General features: G+C 34.6%; 1 protein-coding gene across 1 annotated transcript; it reads left to right on the top strand.

Moving 5' to 3' along the window:
• The first annotated feature begins 1,651 nt into the window (after positions 1-1,651).
• On the top strand, positions 1,652-20,123 carry LOC132561479 (helicase with zinc finger domain 2-like). The gene is made up of 17 exons (XM_060226191.1): positions 1,652-1,750; positions 2,436-2,513; positions 2,766-2,843; positions 3,990-4,076; positions 4,478-4,555; positions 5,982-6,059; positions 7,302-7,370; positions 10,227-10,275; positions 10,558-14,104; positions 14,332-14,417; positions 15,502-15,639; positions 16,149-16,286; positions 16,419-17,056; positions 18,223-18,456; positions 18,763-18,922; positions 19,149-19,316; positions 19,969-20,123. The coding sequence occupies exons 1-17, from the start codon at positions 1,652-1,654 to the stop codon at positions 20,121-20,123; spliced, it is 5,880 nt and encodes a 1,959-aa protein (XP_060082174.1).
• Positions 20,124-20,713: the final 590 nt, after the last annotated feature.

The following is a 20,713-nucleotide window of genomic DNA, read 5'->3' as shown; positions in this document are numbered from 1 at the left end:
GCTCGAAAAAGGAAGTTTTTGTTTGACTGAACAATATGAGTTATTTATTACTAGGATGAACCTGTCACTGAATATAAGAAAAAGAAAAGAAAGAAAAGAAAGAAAAAGAAAACGAACAAGGAAAAAGAGTCGGACTTACAGGTAACACGTGTCTTCTTTGTCTCGTTGACCAATAATGAATAATTTGTTAACCACCAAAATTACTAAAAGCCATATATCTCCAACTCTTTATGTAAAATTGATTACTATAGAAACACCGTCAAAATGAAGGCAATTTTAGACACGAAAAGGGCAACAAAAGAAAATTAATAACGCACTTTTGAAATTGTCAAGAACCATCGTGATCGTACCAGAGAGCAAACACAATAAATATAACTATAAAGCAGCTCTGGATATTATTTCCAATTAAGAACCTTAAATCATATTAATATCACATATTGAATTATTAGCATGGACCGTATCTGTAAAATATCCCAATGACACAAATAAATACAGCTGAAGAATTTTTTGTTCAAATATCCAATTCACATTATGTTGCCTAGGGAGAATTTGAAGCTACAACTATGACACCTGTCGAGGGAGAGTTAACGGAAGAACTGATGGACAATAATCATGCAATTGTAAGTAAATGTTTGGCCGAAAAGTAATGGCTGATCTTTTGTCGTGAATTCGGTCATAATAGCAACAAACAGGTTTTAAGACATGCAATAAAAGATACTTCTGGGTTTCAAATAAATGATTAAGTACCTTGGATCATTTGGAAGCTAAAACTGAGTCAACCGCATTTCCATCATATAAACGGACATTATTGAGATCTAAATGTCGTGTTTCCTGTTGTTTATATTTTGAACTGCATATCTGAGAGATACATTGATTAACACATCCTAAATATGAGGTGATGAAAGTTCTGACTCCTTACGGCACAGTGTTGACTGGGAATCAATTATACAATGATACTCGAGTACCCGTTTATTTCATCAAATGAAAAATAATCATACATGTGCTGGCGAAATGCACGATATTGCTTACAGTCGGACGCGACTGAAATCGGTAAAAGATCAGGATTTATTTTTGTATTGCAACAAATGTTTATGTATTACTGTTAACAAACATTTCAATGATATCAAAATAAGTAATGTTAGTAATGTATGTGCTATGATCACAGAAATACGACTGATCAGTTAAAAGTTTGTATATAATATTTCAAAAGATAAGTTACATTGTAATGTTATCAACACATACTGATATGCGTTTGACCAGGGAGGAACAGAAGCTAGTGTCACGAGTATTTCAACTGGCGAAGAGTTGACTGCGGAACAGGAAGACATAAAAACTGATACACGAGTAAGTAATCGTGACTTATATTGAAACAAAGGCAAGCTCGTATGTTAAACAACAGCAGATAATTTAGGATACATTTGGACTGGAATTTGTGTGTATTATGTTACGTATAACGGGAATGCTATTGTATCACTCAATGTAAATCTATACAATTGAGTATAGGAGGATAGTTCCTGCCCGACTTTGACTGCATAGCTAATGAAACATGACAAATATATTGTTGAAAATGGAAACACTCTATTTTTCATCCTTTACTTTTTACTTACTATATAAAGAAGACTTAAAACGAAAGATGATACTTTAATTAGTTATGACAATTTATTTCAAGGAAGAACCTATCGCCAAGGATCAGTTGGAACCGGAAATGAGGAAATCGAAAACAACCACAGAGGAAACACTTGGGTCACAGGTAATGTCTTTATCTTTGGATGAGATTTGATTCAAGACATACAAGTGAATATCTCCTTCTTATATAAATTTAGAATCTCGAAACAGTATAGCCGAAATGAAATGAAACAATGTTATACAGCCGGTTCGTCCGTCTAGGATCGTCAAGAATGCTAACGGGATGAATCATTTGTACTAAGGACGCGACTGAGGAAAATCTTGAGCAGAGAAAATTGATTTTAAAAATCAGAGAGGTTCAGAGTTGTATTTACTGAAATTATGTATATAATTCGCCTGTTATCCAAAGAATTTGAATTAACATATCTTGTTGTTGTGCATGTGAAACTTATCCGGAGCGTTTTGCCTCTGGAAGCACAAGTCCAAAATCAATTTTGATATCATGATATGGACATTGACGTTACTTAATGAACTAAGAATATCACAGCAACATTGCCCCCTCCGTTTGATTTTGTACTCTTCATACTGTAAAACATGTCGATTATACCTTGCTGAGTTATGCTATTTCGTTTTCATCACGAAATGTTATAAACTAGTAAGTTCATAACTTGGTCTCGCAAAAATAAACAGAATTCTAAGAATATTTTCATAAAATCTCATTTTTAGATCCTATGTATCTGAACGTCATCAATAATGATTATTTCAAAAGGCAATGTTTTATTCATACGATCGAATGTTTTGTTGGCTAGGAGACAAATGAAGCTAATGCAGCCAGTTCTAACGTGAGTGATTTAACTGAGGAACAAACAAATATCAACAATATTGGGGTGAGTAAAGATCTTGAGAATAACAAAATAATGATCATATTTTCCTTTTACAGACTGTAAAATTTGATAGAATTTCTCTTTGACATGAGGAACACCGAATCATGTGGTAGTACAATTATGGGCTGTTCTTATTATCATATTTATAATTCATATTGTCAATTTAGTATAACTGAAATACAAAAACATCAAATTACTTGTAAAATATATGCAAAATATCAAGTCACAAACGTTAATGAATTCATAATTTTATAGGAGGCGACTGGGGCTTGTATTTTGACCACTTACGATAAAGAGTTGACTGCAATAAAAGAGAACAACAATGATACACTTGTAAGTATATACTTCTTATGTTAAAATGACATATCATTAGGCACACTCGTTTTAATATTGTAAAGATACTTACCGATTCCATAAATCTAAACGATATTACTATTATGATTCGAAGGGTAAATCACATAAGTGATAAATATAAACTTTATTTATTTTACAACAATTGCGAAACTAGTTATGTCAACTTATACTAATCACTCTTGTTGGCCCGGATGTAAACGCGAGAGGGGTCTTATTGTGGGAGGAAACCGGAGTACCCGGGGAAAACCCACGTGGTCGGGCAGTTGAGCCCTTACCTTTTCACGTCCGTTCCGGGAATCGAGCCCCGGTCGGCTAGTTGAAAGGCGAGTGCGTTACCACTGCGCCACCCGACCACCCAAAAGTGATCTCTGAAACTTACTTTAAGTGTATATTTTGTTCGTTTATGTTTTACGAATGACTCATTCGCTACCTAGTTATATACACATCAAAAAGATATGGATAATTCGGATTTGCTACCTAAAGTAAAGTCAGTGTCACATTGATGTATGCTACTAAAATTTTGTAACCTGGTTTCGTTATTCCTCCCGGTTTTTCAGTGTTTCGTTGTACAGTTTTTGTTATCCTATGTTATATTAATTTTCAACAATGCATCATAATTCTTCCCAAAATCGTATTTTAATGATTTATTGCTCGTCAAGACTGTTTTCAGACGCACAAAATTAGACATCTTATATATGACTTCATATCGGCTACGTATTGTAATACTTATTCCGAAAAATTGTCCAGCAATGGTATCTATACATTATTTTCTTTTTTTTCATGCAAAGGGAGATAATCGATGTCATCACTTGTGTTTCTTGTGAAACATCAAATGAAATGGAAGATTTCCTTCTGCAAATAATGGATTCGTTACAAAATTTACTGAATTCCAATTATTTTCTAAAGATGTGATCTACTAAGAGAAGTATTAAATAAAAACCAAATACGTGAATATAGATTTCTGGGTGCAGCGTATAATCAATAATAAACTGAATAACACCTTACATCTATCGTCCCACTATGGCTTGTCAGTAATGCAAGGGACTTAAAGTGTGGTGAACATAATGTCAAGCTCGAAAAAGGAAGTTTTTGTTTGACTGAACAATATGAGTTATTTATTACTAGGATGAACCTGTCACTGAATATAAGAAAAAGAAAAGAAAGAAAAGAAAGAAAAAGAAAACGAACAAGGAAAAAGAGTCGGACTTACAGGTAACACGTGTCTTCTTTGTCTCGTTGACCAATAATGAATAATTTGTTAACCACCAAAATTACTAAAAGCCATATATCTCCAACTCTTTATGTAAAATTGATTACTATAGAAACACCGTCAAAATGAAGGCAATTTTAGACACGAAAAGGGCAACAAAAGAAAATTAATAACGCACTTTTGAAATTGTCAAGAACCATCGTGATCGTACCAGAGAGCAAACACAATAAATATAACTATAAAGCAGCTCTGGATATTATTTCCAATTAAGAACCTTAAATCATATTAATATCACATATTGAATTATTAGCATGGACCGTATCTGTAAAATATCCCAATGACACAAATAAATACAGCTGAAGAATTTTTTGTTCAAATATCCAATTCACATTATGTTGCCTAGGGAGAATTTGAAGCTACAACTATGACACCTGTCGAGGGAGAGTTAACGGAAGAACTGATGGACAATAATCATGCAATTGTAAGTAAATGTTTGGCCGAAAAGTAATGGCTGATCTTTTGTCGTGAATTCGGTCATAATAGCAACAAACAGGTTTTAAGACATGCAATAAAAGATACTTCTGGGTTTCAAATAAATGATTAAGTACCTTGGATCATTTGGAAGCTAAAACTGAGTCAACCGCATTTCCATCATATAAACGGACATTATTGAGATCTAAATGTCGTGTTTCCTGTTGTTTATATTTTGAACTGCATATCTGAGAGATACAATGATTAACACATCCTAACTATGAGGTGATGAAAGTTCTGACTCCTTACGGCACAGTGTTGACTGGGAATCAATTACACAATGATACTCGAGTACCCGTTTATTTCATCAAATGAAAAATAATCATATATGTGCTGGCGAAATGCACGATATTGCTCACAATCGGACGCAATTGAAATCGGTAAAAGATCAGGATTTATTTTTGTATTGCAGCAAATGTTTATGTATTACTGTTAACAAGCATTTCAATGATATCAAAATAAGTACTGTCAGTAATGTATGTGCTGTGATCACAGAAATACGATTGATCAGTTAATAGTTTGTAAATAATAGTTCAAAAGACAAGTTACATTGTAATGCTATCAACACATACTGATACTGTTTGCATGATATATATCCATTAGATTAATTTATTAGCGGTAAGAAAATAATTTTTGGTGTCATAAATTGTTGGTAGTGATGTGTTAAATTTAGCAGTGTCCAATTACATTTTATAATATTTCAAAGTATTTCAACACATATTTATCAATGTTTTCATACCTATTCATATACATAAGCATCGAGGGTACAGGAGACCAAGGTTCACAAATTTTACTTTTATTACTCTGTATGTATGTATGTATGTATGTATGTATGTATGTATGTATGTATGTACGTGTATGTATGTTTGTATGTATGTGTGTGTGTGTGTGTGTGTGTGTGTGTGTGTGTGCGTGTGTGTGTGTGTGTGTGTGTGTGTGTGTATGTATGTATGTATGTATGTGTGTGTATGTGTATGTATGTTTGTATGTTTGTATGCTTGTGGAATGTTTTATTATTCATTATGTATGGAAATGATTTGTATATGTTATGTAAGCAGTCCAATCCAATTGTCTTTATAGCAATAAACGTTGATGAAATGAAGTGAAATAATGATACGTCATCAGTTGAAAATGTCCCAACACAACCGCTGTTCCCATTTTATTTTAACCATTACATTTTGAAAAATGTAACTTATTTGACATGTTTTAATTTCACATCAGAATATTGAAACTCGTAAGCCTCTTTTCGTAAAATGTTATATAAAATTATGATTCATTTACGATCGAATTTCATTATACATGTAATCAATCATGATTATTTCAAAAGACATATTTGCACTGCATAATCGACATGATGAATGTATTATCTTGTCTAGGAGATAACTGAAGCTAGTGCTGTCACTTCTTATGAGATAGAGTTAACTGAGGAACAGACTGACAAAAATGATACTAGAGTAAGTAAAAGAGATGGAGAATGAATAGTAATAATTTTATTTCCTTTGAACGTTCTGTAATATTTTACAGAATTATCTGACAAAAAAGACCGTGAGTAATATTTGAGTATAATACATGTAATGGACTTGTCGTAATTTGAACGCAAAAGGCAAGTTATGATTATTCGAAATATAAAAACCAAAAAGGCAAAATCAAACGTGAAATCTATGCAGTTTGCAAATATCAACTGAAGTCACCAACATTATTGTTGAACTCCCGATAGCGAGTTGACTGAAACAAAAGAGAACAATGGCGTATGTACTAAGAAACTTGTAAATGTGTTTACAGTATCCATAATCAACATTGTGATTATGACTTGAAGGTAAAAGAGGACATCATTACATTAAAGAATACAGGTTGTAGAGGAAAGATATATGGTATTAGTATTTATAATCATAATATAATGTCAGAAAATCATGGGAAATTATAATTATGTAACACAAATTCAATATCTAAAATTTCCTTTACGTTTGGTAATTTTTGACTGAAGAAAAACATGATATATTTGTAACAAGGAAGAACCAGACAATGAGCAGAAGAAGAAGAAAAGAACGAAAACGAACAAGGAACAAAAATCAGACTCACAGGAAAGATGTGTCTTGTTTGTAATTTTGACCAATATTGAATACTGTGTAATATGTTACTGATACAAGAGGCTGGTCACTTGGAAAATTGTTAATTGTGGCGAATGTACTACTACAGTCATGACACTGCAATTAAATTGATAACCATGATAATCCTTGGGTTGGTACATATTTTATAACTATAATTAAATCAAATCATAATTTTGACTATTTACTTTATCTATGAGAACTAACATGAGTTGACGTTTATATGAGATTGACGCATCGCCTTTGAGACGAGGTAAAATAATAAAAAATGATAATGAGATTAGAAAATCTCGCTTGAAATGGAAACGAATGTGAAATTATTTTTTTCACATAGATTGAAAAAAGCGGAATAACATTATTACAAACTCTTTATTGTATCTATTTCATTATCGCTCAATATTACTTTTTTACTTTACAGTACATATGAAGCCATAACGAGTTATGGCGACTCTAGAGCATCTTCGGACACATTTAGTTAATCATAAATATGTTATACTGGTAGCTATATCAACAAATGTACATTATTGTAGTTTATCTAAATATATATTGATTTATTTAAATGATGAACACTATCGTAATTCTCTTGTCTAGGAGGAGACTGACTGTAGTGCTGGGGTTGCCCAGGCTACACAACTGACTAAGGAACAGGAGGGGAAAACTGTAAGTATATCTTCTCATAATCTTCTCTTACATGGTACTCAGCTATATTATATTTCAACATTCCAAAAGATGATTTAAAAGGGATGTCAAATGTATATTCTCAATCGACGTCACTATTCATGAGGCATTTTTTAAATGTAGACTAACATTATTTTTTAACATATGTGAAGTCATATCTATCCAGAGAAGTAGTAGGAAAAACGATGGGAGAATGATCCATATACAATGTCAACAAAATATCTGCAACATTTCATTAGGTTTATTTAAAAGACAAGCATCGATGTTGTATAAATATCAATAAGTCATCAACTTATTCTAATATTCATTTGACTAGCAGGGGACCGAAGCTTGCGCTTTCACTATCAACGACAGAAAATTGAATGAAGATCAGAAGGACAACAGTAATGACCGAGTGAGTAAAGATTGGAAGGATAAAAGAAAAAGTTCTATTTTCCTTCTTCTGTCTATAATGAATTCAAAAGCATCTTTGAATTCTGATTTGACTTCTGCATTGTATGGAGATAATCAATTATCAGTTTGGAGTGCTAACATAATATGGATGCAAATTCTCGATTTAAAACTGGGAGTTTTATACAAACTTGTATCGTTATGTTATCATCACATGTTTGTTTTCGGTAGGCTAGGGGACAGCTGAAGTGGTAACTACTGAAGAAAGAGAGTTTAATTATCAATGTAAAGACAGTAGTGATACACGAGCAAGCATGAATTATGAAAAATTAAAAAAGAAAAAGTAGTACTTAATCGGTACATGTACATGAGGATAACGTATATTAACGAGTATATAGGGATTCCTTTTTATGAGTCGTTTTGTCGTATTCCAGTGAAGAAAGGTGATATACATATTCATTAAAAGGGCGCTAATGCTGGTTCTTCCGCAGCGTTACCTGAGACTATAACTTATTCTTTTACCATTTAACTCGTGTTACGTTTTCAAAGCTATTCAATATGTTCTGGTCGAAAGAGAAAATCAGAGTAAAAACTCTTTTCTGAATACAGTATTATTGCCCTCGTGTTTTTTCGCGCATTATGTTGAATAACGATAAGTTGAAATGCTTCAAGTACAATTATTTCCTCAGCCAAAAAGAATATGAACTTACTATTTCATCAGAGATAATCGGTTGTGTTCTTCAATCAGATATCAACAAACAACGAAAGATATTGCATATTCACAAAATCTTGCTTATTAATCTAATGCAACTTTATTAAGAAGGTTTCTAAGCCTAGAAAATGTTAGTTAATTCCTTTTGAATCGATGTCATCATTTATAACTAGAAAGACCCTGTCACTGAGAAAAGGGATTGGAAATACAAAATAGTCTGTAAACACATACTGCCATACAAGAGTTAAATACTCAAAGTTATACCATATAGGTACAGATTAAAGGAACTAATTTTTTTTATTAAATAAGGACATATAAGCCCATTCTAAAATGTAATTTTAATCAAAACTTATTAATTAAAGGGCAAAACATGAACAAAGGAGCTATTTACTCATAAATAATTCAGGAATCCTAAAACTATCATATCAACAAAAAGGTAAATATATCAATATATTTACATTTGCGCTTCCAATTCCGTAATTCGTAATTCCGGAACGGGAACCTCTTTCAACACTTCATAGGCATATTGACTATATTGTTTTCGTTTCTCGCAATATTTTAATGGTAGAGTTGTAAATCTATTTGCCTCCTTTTATTAATGATATGCTAATACTAATGGACCAACAACATATTACTGTCCCCCAATCCTGAAATTGACAGAACGAAATCTTAACCTACAGTTCTCGATATCAATTGGACCATGCCTATGATAGACTGTTAGTAATAGATGAGCCCAGCGCTCCACCTGATTTTGTTAAAACATAGCAATGGCATCATGTCTGGTAATTTCTTTTAACGTAATTGAAAATTTTATGAAAATATTTTAGCCCTTTTTACATTTGAAATGCAGTTATTTTTGTGATACATGTTATACAAACTGAACTCCATATGTTCATTTACACTATATGGTTACTGATATTTTTCTCCATGGGAACACCTGAGAATTCCCGATAAAAACTGTTATTTTTGCAATGAATCATCCTTCGTTAAGTTATGTTTCAGATTAAATGTATGGATACATTCAATCCGTATACGAAACGCAATATAAACAGTCATAAATAGCATAAGGTAGAAGCCTGGCTACACAAAAATACCGAAAAAAACGAACATATCATCGTAATCATAGTCCAAACTTTAAAACAATAACACCAGGGATAATATGGACAAAAGAAAGATTTACAAGGAGAAATACAATGATAATAAGACCTGGGCCCATATTCATAAAAGAAACGTTTTCATGCTCAAGCATGGAATTTGTGCTCAAGCCTTATGCCTTGTTCAAGTTAAAGATTGATAAAATAAGGCTTATTTTGCCGAAAATTTAAAAACGATTTTGAAAGTACTTCAAGTCAAAGCTATATTCAAGGTTGCTTTGCGCGAAATCATACTTTTTATACTTGTTTCACTGGGAAAAGACGACTTGCATTACCACCATTCCCCAAGAACATGACGAAAGCTTGTCTGTCTGAAGAGCTCCGTCAAGACAATGTAGACAAAGAGAGACAGATGAGGGTATCGCTATTATAAAGTGTCACTGAATGTTTCTCTGGTGTCTATCAAATTCTATAATTATTAAATTAGATCGAATAATGTTTTCATTCAGCTTGTACTCGTCTAGCAAAAATTTGATAAAGAGTTTGAGGATTCAACAAAAGAGAAAAGTAACACTAAAATAACCTAAGACCAAGTTTTGATTTGTGTTACATTCATTCAACAACATTACGCTTGTATTTCAGAAGATGACCTACGCTGACTGCTTGAAATCAGAGAAAGCAGAACGTAAAAGTAAGAAAATTATTATTTTAAAAAAATAGTTGCACTATCACATATCTTTTAGGCATTATTAACCATTTTATGGGATAGCATGACGTATCGTCCGGACATGATTCGAACATAATAAGTTTTGTATGAAAGCGAGGCCGCCATTCCAGCCCGATGCACATTATTAATCTCTTTATATGCATCGATGTGGTAATAAGACAATCTATAATTAATTATGTATCTTTCTGGGAATATTTATAAAACATTATATTTAATTTAATTCGTAATGCATATATCTACTTTCAGTATCAAAACATAAGAGAAGAAGCATGGAAAGATCTGAACAATCCGATGTAGAAACCATTTCATTCAAATTCGATGAAGAGGAGGAAGACGTTCATGATAGTGATCTGGAATTGACCAATGAAAATGGTATTTATAATGAGGATGATACTGAAACATGGTTTGAAAAAAGTTGTAATAGGTATGACTCTCAATGCGAAGTTTCCAAAATATCTGAAGATCATCTTCTAGAAACAAATGTCCTGACGGGAGTCGAATTGACCGATGCTTACATGGAGAAATTTACGACAAAGGTTAAGTCGTTAGAACGAGAAGATTTCTACACTGTAAAGCTTACAAACGATTTGCTCGAATTATGTAAAACCAATCCCAGCCTATACGTACATTGCCAACTTGAAATACAGTCGTCACATAACGCCGTGGCAATACCGCTGAACCCAGTACAAGAACTTGGAAGAATAGACATTCTTGGTAGATCCAAATGCGGACAGGCATTTACAGAGGATGAGGTTGCGGTTGAAATACTTCAGAAGAAGATGTGTAAAAACACATCGGTCTTGAAAAAGGAATTGAAAGACGCAGATGCATACGGAAAAGTCGTAGGTATTATTAAAAGAGTACGGCATAGAAATATCGCACATCCCGTTTTTATTGCAACTCAAGATCCGCATGCTGGTCACTTAATGCTACCGGTGTGCAAGACGATACCAAAAATCAGCGTGCTAACTGAAAATATAAAGCTATATTACCCAAAACAAAAGATGAACAAAGTGGAAGTTTATGAATATATTCAATCAAAAGGGGTTCTCCGTTATAAAAAAATACTACACATAAGACCAGAAGAAAGGGATCAATACAGGTTTCTTATATGTTACCTATACTGGGGAGTGAAATATGTATATCCACGCGGGGCAGTTATTGGTGTATTGCGAACAAAGGCATCTGATATCGGAACTGGATTGAAAGTCATTGGTATTCAAAACCAAGTACCCACATTTTACAATGAATCTACCGTCAGAGGAGTGCAACACATAATTGCAGAACCTAGTGAATCTTCAAATGGTTCCCGGTTAGACCTCACAAAAATACTTTCTTTTACTATAGATCCACCAAATGCAAGGGACTTGGATGATGCGCTGAGTGTCGAGGTCATTGCAAGAGATACTTACCAGGTTGGTGTTCACATTGCTGATGTGACTTCAAAAATACCTCTTGAAAGCGACATTGATAAAGAAGCCAGAATAAGATGTTCGACATACTACTCGATTTCAGGGGCAAGAGCTTTACATATGCTGCCTGAACCGCTGAGTCAAGATATCCTCAGTCTTCTTCCGCATCAGAAACGCGCTGCAATATCAGTATTCTTTACTGTGAAAGAAAATGGGAGCATAGAAGGAACTCCAGGAATTCGACGTACCTACATACAATCAAAAAAACGTCTTACATACAAAGAAGCTCAAACTATGATTGATACAGCGGTTTCGTCTCATGATCGTCTTCATGAAAACATCAAATGTTTAAACAAGTTAGCAAAGAACAGGCGCCGTGATCGCTTGAAAGGATCATTGCATGCCTTCCCTGTTGAATTCGATTATTCAGTTGATACAAAAGATATTTTGCAGAATATCGACGCCCACAATCTAGTGGAAGAATTCATGATTATGGCAAACCATGCTGTTGGTCAATACCTTATGGAGGAATGTAACGGCATTGTTCCTTTAAGATGTCAAAACAAACCTGAAAATGACTCCCTTTGTTCATGGTTGAACAAAAACACTCACCTAGCAGATATAATTATTGCACTACAAGATAAGGAATTAAATACCAATTTGACATCGAGAACACTGAACGTTGCAAATGTTCCCAAATCCAGGTGGACTCGTTTGTTGCCTGTTCAAACTTGGGTTTGGAAAGCTATTGTCAATGCTGCTGAGGAAAATAATGTTCAACGGGTGGAACAGCTCATCGGATGTGATGACCTGCACCCTCAACAAAGTTTTGCCCTTCAGGAATGGATGTCATTCCAGGAGACCGCAAGGTACACATGCACAGGATCCAATGGATTATCAGAGACAGATTCAAATCATTTTTCTCTTGATCTTCACAATTATGTTCACTTCACTTCCCCTATCCGGAGGTATGTCGATATGGTAATTCATAGACTTCTGCATGCAGCTATCGACAGACATGAGCAATTACCTTATACAAGACAAGAAATAGATGAAATATGTAGCGATATGAATCAGGCATGCGAAAGGGCAAAGTTGTACCAGAAGCAATGTAACATGTTTTTGCAGTCAACAAAGCTGAAGAGCCATCCACAGAAGTTAATTGGATTTGTAGAGGACATGTCAGATGAAGGAGTGACCTTGCATTTTCCCGGACTAAAACACGTCCAGATGCAAAGAAGAATGTTAAAATTCAATATTTTAGGCGTTTCGTCTCAACCGCAAATCAAAGAGGATTTAGATCTCGTTTCGCCAAACACACGCGAGGAACGTGTGGTAACATCGGTCATATGGAAAAAACGAATTTATCTGCACAAAGGCATTAAAAAAGAGCCACAGAATACAACAAACAAAGATGCAGATGACATACAAAACGTTGACCCTCATCAACGCACGACATTTCTCAAATATACAGTCTGGATAGATATACTGACTGCAATCTTGGAGAAAAAGCACAGCAAACTGATCAAACTTATCACGGACACCGAAAAAGATGCAAAATTCGGAGCATCACACAATTATGTAAAATCAAGTCTAGGTGCTGCACAGGACGTCAGCTGCGAGAACGTAAGTAGTGTGTTTGTCAACCCAATCTGCAAATTCAAACTTCCATTCCACCTTAATCAGACAGTTTCGGTACAGATGACAGCTGAGTATGACAAAGGAACACTGGTGCCGTATATACAGGTATTCGATATGACACAGAACGTTTCGTTTTGCTTACAACATGTCGATAACCCTGTCAAATTTCTTGCCAAATATTCAAGTGTGCCATCAGTGTCCGAGTACAAAAGCCTAAAACACTACATAAGTACTTGGTTGCCTATAATTCAGATGGAGGCAGCTACAAATGCAGTGAGAAATGAAGAATCCGCCTCTGTTATTGGAGTACCAATACAGTTTCTCGGGCGAAATGGCCATTTCTATCTCAATATACATTTCTGCAGGTTGAGGGAAATAGAGTTTGGAAACACGGCATTGGAAATTTTTAAAGACAACACTGAGGAAAAACCAGATGTGAAAAATACAGAGGAGTTAAAGGAAATAATATGTTCAAATTACTTGTGCATTCGCTGTCCCGTTAGAAGGAATACACCAAAAGATCACAAGAGATCCGCTCAGGGTAGGATCGTTGACGAGAAAAAGATGTGGATATGCCATGGTGTATTTACACACATGAGAAAAACAAAAGTAAAAGAAAATGGACACTGCTTTGAAGTTCATTTTAAGCTCAACGATGACAGTGCACCTGCTCCAATAAAAGCTGTAGAAACATTGGACAAGTGTAGCCTAGAGATACTGAGTAAATCGAAAGTTGACAGGTATAGCATTATTATTTCAAGATATCTACCTTAAATATCGATTAAAATCGTGAACATGGACGTTTTTTAATAGTATTTACATTAAAATTGAAGACATAATCTCAGAAAATGATATATTTTTGTCAACTTTGGTAAATAACTATCTTTAAATTTAAACACCGAGAATGCTTTTGTATTACCAGAATAGTATAGAATGTCGAATATTTTGCTTTCTTTCCATACACGAGGCGGACGGAGAATATGATGAAGCTACTACCTGACGCAACCTGCTTAGCTCAATCTATTGCCCTTGCAAACCCGATTCCGAAGTTAGGTGTGTAATCTTTTTTTTTTAAATTTTGATTAGATGAAAATGGTTTTGATACACTTTTATAATATATCATTTGTTAAGAAACGAATTCCATTTGTCGATAGCAACAACGCTGCATCCCCAACCTATGGCGTTTTTACGTCGCAAATTAATCGATATTCAAGGCTTGTTCCCAGTTATTGACAGACAAACTCGTAGTACAGGGTCTCAAAAGATATAGGTTGGTGAAAATTGTTGGAAAGTTTTATTCTATTTCTTTTATATTACATACTTGGATTGACCAAGAATTTTGGGTGTCGTCGATGAAACAGAAGACGTGTAGACCTTTTGTTCGTATTTTTGCTCTATATTTATTTATTCAATTTGAGTTTGAATTAGGAATGTGTTGACATGCTATATTTTCTTGATGTTTTATGCTCCCCCAAAAATTTTCGCCGCCATGTCCATCCGTCCTTCTATGTCCTGAGCATAACTTTGCCAACAGTTAAGCAAGGATCATGAAACTTGATGTAAATATTTGTTATGCCAAGGCAATGTGCAGTGTACCAAGTTCAGGGCCCTTGACACCTCAATTATAGAGTTGTTTCCCTTTGTTAAAAATATATTGTCAAGAGCATAACTTTGCTTGCACAGGAGGTGGGATAATGAAACTTGGTAAATACATCGATCATACGAAGAAAGTGTGCAGTGTCCCAATGTTAAGGCCACCAACCCCTTGAACACAGAGTTTAAAAATAACTATGCCCGAAGATAAGCAACGAGAATGAAAAGAGTGTATAAAATACATTGATTATACTAAGACGATATGATGTGTACCAAATTTAGGGCACTCGACCTCTCAATTACAAAAAATGGGATCATGAAATTTGGTGAATATATTGGTCATGTTAAGAGAATGTGCATTATACTAAATTCAGAATTAAGACTCATTGTTAGAATTTTGTGTCCAACAAAGTTGCTTTTGGGAAGCATTCATCAGTTTTACTGATACAGTAGTTTATAGCTGAATTAGCATTTATTATGTTTATATTTCAAGACAGTGCTATGTATTGACGATTTCTAGCGTGTTAACATCTTCTGTGTTTAGATAATTTCCATTACGAAATTGCGGACGAAATTCCGAGAGATATTGAAATATCTTCGCTACCGAAGAACAACCAACAGCAACACAAAGCCATAGAAAATGCTCTTACATCTCGTTTCAGTCTAATCCAAGGCCCACCAGGTAATGTTTATTTTTAATCAAAATATGTCATATCATGTGTTAATCAGTAGAGTTGAATTAATCTTCTTAAGAATTTACATTAATAAAAACGAAATCGTTCTTATTTGTGAAAGCGGGAAAGCCCTTCACACAAATACTTCATTTCACTGTAGCTGTTATTCAAAAAAATTAATGACTACATATTTACATACAATAAATTTATTCATAATATAGATATAATTGTATTCTTTTATCATATACCTGTGTGTTTCAGGGGGATGGCCATGAAGCCCCTAATCCGAATAATCGTTGTGTTTTCTTAGTATTGACAAATGTCTTGTGATTCTCTCACTTACTTCAAAAACCTAACATGTATTGCTAATGTGATAATTTGTATCCATACATCATACTTGTTTAAACGCCAATACGGTATAGCACATAGTGATATTTGCATCAAAAGTTACAATTCAAGTATGTATGAACTTAAATCTATAATGACATTAAACCAGTTGCTTTATGTCTGAAAACAGGTACAGGGAAAACATTCACAGGGATAAAGCTCATCTACCTTTTCAGCCTTTTTAACCAAAAGTACTTCGAGAAGACGCATGAAAGACGACAGGTAGTGTTTTCTGGACCATCTAACAAATCTGTTGATCTCGTGGCAAGTAAGTATACTGTCTGAGCTAAGAAAAGGTTTGGGAGAATAACTGAATCCTTTTTCATCAGAAGAGCGCCTGTTACTACTAATATGAAAACTAATCAATCTGTATTACTGATATAATGCTTTTCTTTTGCAGGACAAGTGCTTCAAAGGCTGTCTCACCTCGCTCCAAGGATTATTCGAATGTATGGGCAGGCATACGAGTTCCTTGATTTTCCAATTCCAGGAAAAATCACTTGTTCTCGCCGTTCAATTCGTGATTCCAAACCTGACGAAGATCTCAAAGAAAAGGGGGCAGTGCTCCACCATGTCATACGTGAGTGCGGAAAACCTTATGCCGAAAGCTTAAAGTCGTTTGATAAAAAATTCGAAAATAAATCATACACAGCATCGATCGAAGAAATTGACAAATATCAGGAAATTCTTAGCAAGGCAACACAGGAAGAATTAATGAACTACGATGTGATCCTGTGTACCGCTTCTATGGCTGGAAATCCCAAGTTATTGAAGGCTACAAAAGGAAAGGTTTATCAATGTATCATTGACGAATGTGGCATGTGTACAGAACCTGAGTGTATGGTACCACCAATAGCGACACGAGCAGAACAAGTGGTTCTCATAGGGGACCACAAACAACTACAGCCAATAATTCTGTGTAGGGAAGCAGGGGAAATGGGGCTTGAGACGTCATTGTTTGAACGGTATGCAAATCTAAAAAAGAAAAGTGAAAGGCTGAATATGAAATATACTATGCTCACATGGCAGTATAGAATGGTGAGTAACCTCATAATTCTACTTTTGAAAAAATACTGGTTATTTTGTTGTATTAAACAAATTTCAAAAAAGTCCTTCAATTTCACTTTCAGACATATTGGTGACGTCTTATCTTTAGATAACAAGACATTTATTTACCACGTGCATCGTAATTATCCAGTAGGATTGGAAATCAAGGTCTTGAAAGATTCTTCTACATGAGTCGCTTATTTCGAAATTCTCTTACAACGAAATGAACATAATCTGCCTTCAATCAAGCTGTATGATAAGTGTGACGATTTCAATTTCTCTATGCCTGCATCCCCAACCTATGGTGTTGATCCAATACTCAGGGGGCTGTTCCCAATATCTCGATTTTCATAAATAATATCATTAACTGACAGACTTATATCACTGGGTTTTCAAATGTTGCAGGTTGGTGAATATTACTGGAAAATTTTACTCTCGTCAGAGTTTTTTCATTGCGAAATGTTCTTTCTTTTTGCGATATGATACTGGTCGTGTTTGATGCTTGTCAGTTTGCCAGTTGGTTCCGTTGTTGTATACCTTGGTCTCATTTTAGACTCACCAAGATTTACATAGCGGTGTTGTCGATGAAGCAGAAGACGCTTCTTTTGGAATACCTAAACTCATTCTCGTCTTACTTTTATATTAATGTCGGTGTAAATCTTTCTTTTGTTCATAATTTGTACTGGTCTTTTATTGAGTTTTATAATTATGTTCGCATGTCAGTATTTTATTTTATTTTTTTAAGCAAGATTAACATGACAAGTGTGATAACTGGGAAAAGATAGTTATCTTTCAGAAACACATCAGGTTGGGGAAGAAGGGATGTTGCTATTCTGACATGCAAATTCATGCAAGTTGTAGATAAAATTAGAAGTCTCTCCGGTCCTTGCTTTCCGGGGAATTTGATTTTCGATGTTTCTGTTTCGGCATTATGCACGCTATGTTGTATGTTTTTACACATTGAATTTTACAAATACTTTACACACAAATCTGCTTCTGCAACGTTTTTTTTATATTTGGTAAATTTGCCTCTGTATTGTACTAAGTATGTGATAGTTGGTTATCACAATTTGATAACAATGCCATCATTTACGTTTTGTTCATAACAGGTTGACGCATTTAAGTTTCTAATAACATATTGATCTTTGAAACTACAGAACCCAAAGATATGTGAATTTCCGTCAGAGAAATTCTATGGTGGAAAATTAAAAACAGCAAATTCTAGCTATTGGAAGGTGGATAAACCTTTGCGGATCTGGAACAACCCAAGCAGTAACGAACACATACCTCTTGCGTTTTGTCATATTGAGGGAACAGAGGAGACTCTGACTGTGTCTACTGAAGAAGGCAACGAACAGTCAAGAAAAAACAAGAAAGAAGCTGAGCACGTTGTAAGAAAAGCTTTATCTAAGGAATAGCTCTTACTAATTTGTGTAGTTACATAGCAACAATCTGTGCATTTCATTTCGTCGTTCGTTGATGTAGCATGTGGTTTCACCTCCCGCTTTAAGAACTGTGCTACTATACTATTTGAACACATACACGTATTTGATCAGCCATATGTGATTTTATAGGTAATGAGATTAACAATTTGTATCTCCGATACTTTAACACATAAATATTGTTCACATTTAAAATTTAGCAGTTTTTGTTTCACGTCTGATTCATTGTACTGAAATATTGTTATATATATATAGGCTCGAGTCTTCAAACATTTGATAGACATCGAAAAAGTCAAGGTTAGCAATATCCAGATCATGACCCAGTACAATGCCCAGCGCCATGCCATACAGGAGATATTGAGGGAGAAGGAAAAGCTTATCAACATTAAGGTCAACACAGTTGTGAAGAGTCAAGGTAAAATTCCATTGACTAGGATTCCACTGAAATAACATGTCTGAAACATTTGATGACTCTCCCATTGCCTTGCACATTCTAACTTTAGTTTGAGTTGATTTTCTGAAATACCAACTTTTCCTGATTCAAAAGCAGTTTAAGACATTAACTTAAAGTTTCTGTGTGATTTTAAGTTTATTATTCATATGACGTTTTGTTTATTTCGTTCACCATTGTAATTCAACAGGGAGTGAGTGGGACTACGTGATATTCAGCACGGTTCGTTCCTTGCCGAGATATCTGATAGAGAATAATCCCACCATAGGCTGGTGCATTCAAAATTTGGGCTTCATCACAGATCAGCACCAGGTCAACGTGGCGCTTACCCGAGCACGTCGAGGACTCATCATCGTTGGTAAGGCTTATTCATAACTACTTAATAATGTTGAACCTTGTTAGAGGAATTGAAAGCATGCTTATAATTTATTATTGCATTATATAAAATGCAAAATGTGACGTGTACGGACGCAGTACAACACCAAATATGTTTAATTACACACGATACGCTGCGGTTTTAATGACTTTGTAGGCAGAAATAGCAGAGGTTTATCCTCTGTTTTAGGTTTAGATTTATTTGTAATTATCTATTAGATCACGATATTTGAACACATCTTGACCCTTGCTTCAATATATTAATATCGAAGGCACGGGTGACAAAGATGTACTAATTTTACCGTTTGTTACTGGGGAGAGGACTTGTAGTGGTTATATTTGCGCTATACACTGTAAATGATAGATTTTAACATTTCTTTTACTGTTGATTTTCTTCGTTCGCCTCCGAGGCTTCAACATTTAGGACCTTGGCATCCCTAAAGAGTTCTAAAAAGACGAGACGTCTGTTAGATGCTGCGTACTTCGTCATTTGGTTATATTGCGTCTATTTCTTAATTTGAAATGAAATAGGTAATTCTCTTGTGTTTCTCTTGGAAAGTTTTAAAGATACGAGTCAGAGTAAATAACACTTCTATACAGCATTGCTTTTACAGTTGTGTTATTCATCGTCACAGGAAACAAGCACCTGCTGCGATGTGATGAGGTCTGGCGCGACCTAATCACAAAGTATGAAGCAAAGGATTTGGTGTACTCACATCATGAGTTTCCACCGGAGAGTCACCGCCGACAGGACAGACAGCAACGTCCACCGAGATTTCGACGTAATTGATGGCGAAAGCGATTTTACTTCACTTACAAGCATGGCACATTGCAGTTCTCCTACGTGTCAGCACTGTGTAATGTACGACTACCTTCGCAGAAAGGGAAAGAAACATAATCGAATCTGGTTACTTAGTAAAACTACTAAATGATGTATAGTTTACATTGTATTTACAATACATGGCTGCATGTAATAGTGTTTTGAAGCAGCTAATAAGTTCAATTTGGATTCGCACGTAAAATACGGCAAAATGACATTTGATGACTTTTATATCAAGCGTTGCCACCAAATTAGTGCGAAACAGCAACGAAGCGATGTCTGATCGTCAGTTTTTACATGAGTTTGTGAGCTAGAATTCGACCTTTTGCTTTAAAAAATAATCAGTGCATATCTTCCAAATATGTCTATAGATACAATGTGAATATCCTCTGAACACAAGTTTGATTGGTGAACGACAAATCCGTATGTCTGCTGTTCTGTAATATTTGGTATATTTCATTCATAATGCTTTAATATATTGCGTGATATTTAGTTTAAGGGTCCAATATATAACACTCTGTAGAAGTACAAGGCCTTGACACCACGTGTATTTATTTGTA

This window comes from Ylistrum balloti, unplaced genomic scaffold, assembly GCF_031769215.1.
Source record: "Ylistrum balloti isolate Yb309-2 unplaced genomic scaffold, AGI_CSIRO_Ybal_v1 Utg369668, whole genome shotgun sequence".
Lineage (NCBI taxonomy): Eukaryota > Metazoa > Mollusca > Bivalvia > Pectinida > Pectinidae > Ylistrum > Ylistrum balloti.
This window is presented reverse-complemented; position numbering and strand designations above follow the sequence as displayed.

Coding starts and splice junctions, on each gene's coding strand:
- LOC132561479 (XM_060226191.1), top strand. CDS start 1,652: ATGACAATTTATTTCAAGGAAGAACCTATCGCCAAGGATCAGTTGGAA. Junction 2,844..3,989: donor AGAACAACAATGATACACTT/GTAAGTATATAC, acceptor ATTTATTACTAG/GATGAACCTGTCACTGAATA. Junction 17,057..18,222: donor TCACATGGCAGTATAGAATG/GTGAGTAACCTC, acceptor TTGAAACTACAG/AACCCAAAGATATGTGAATT.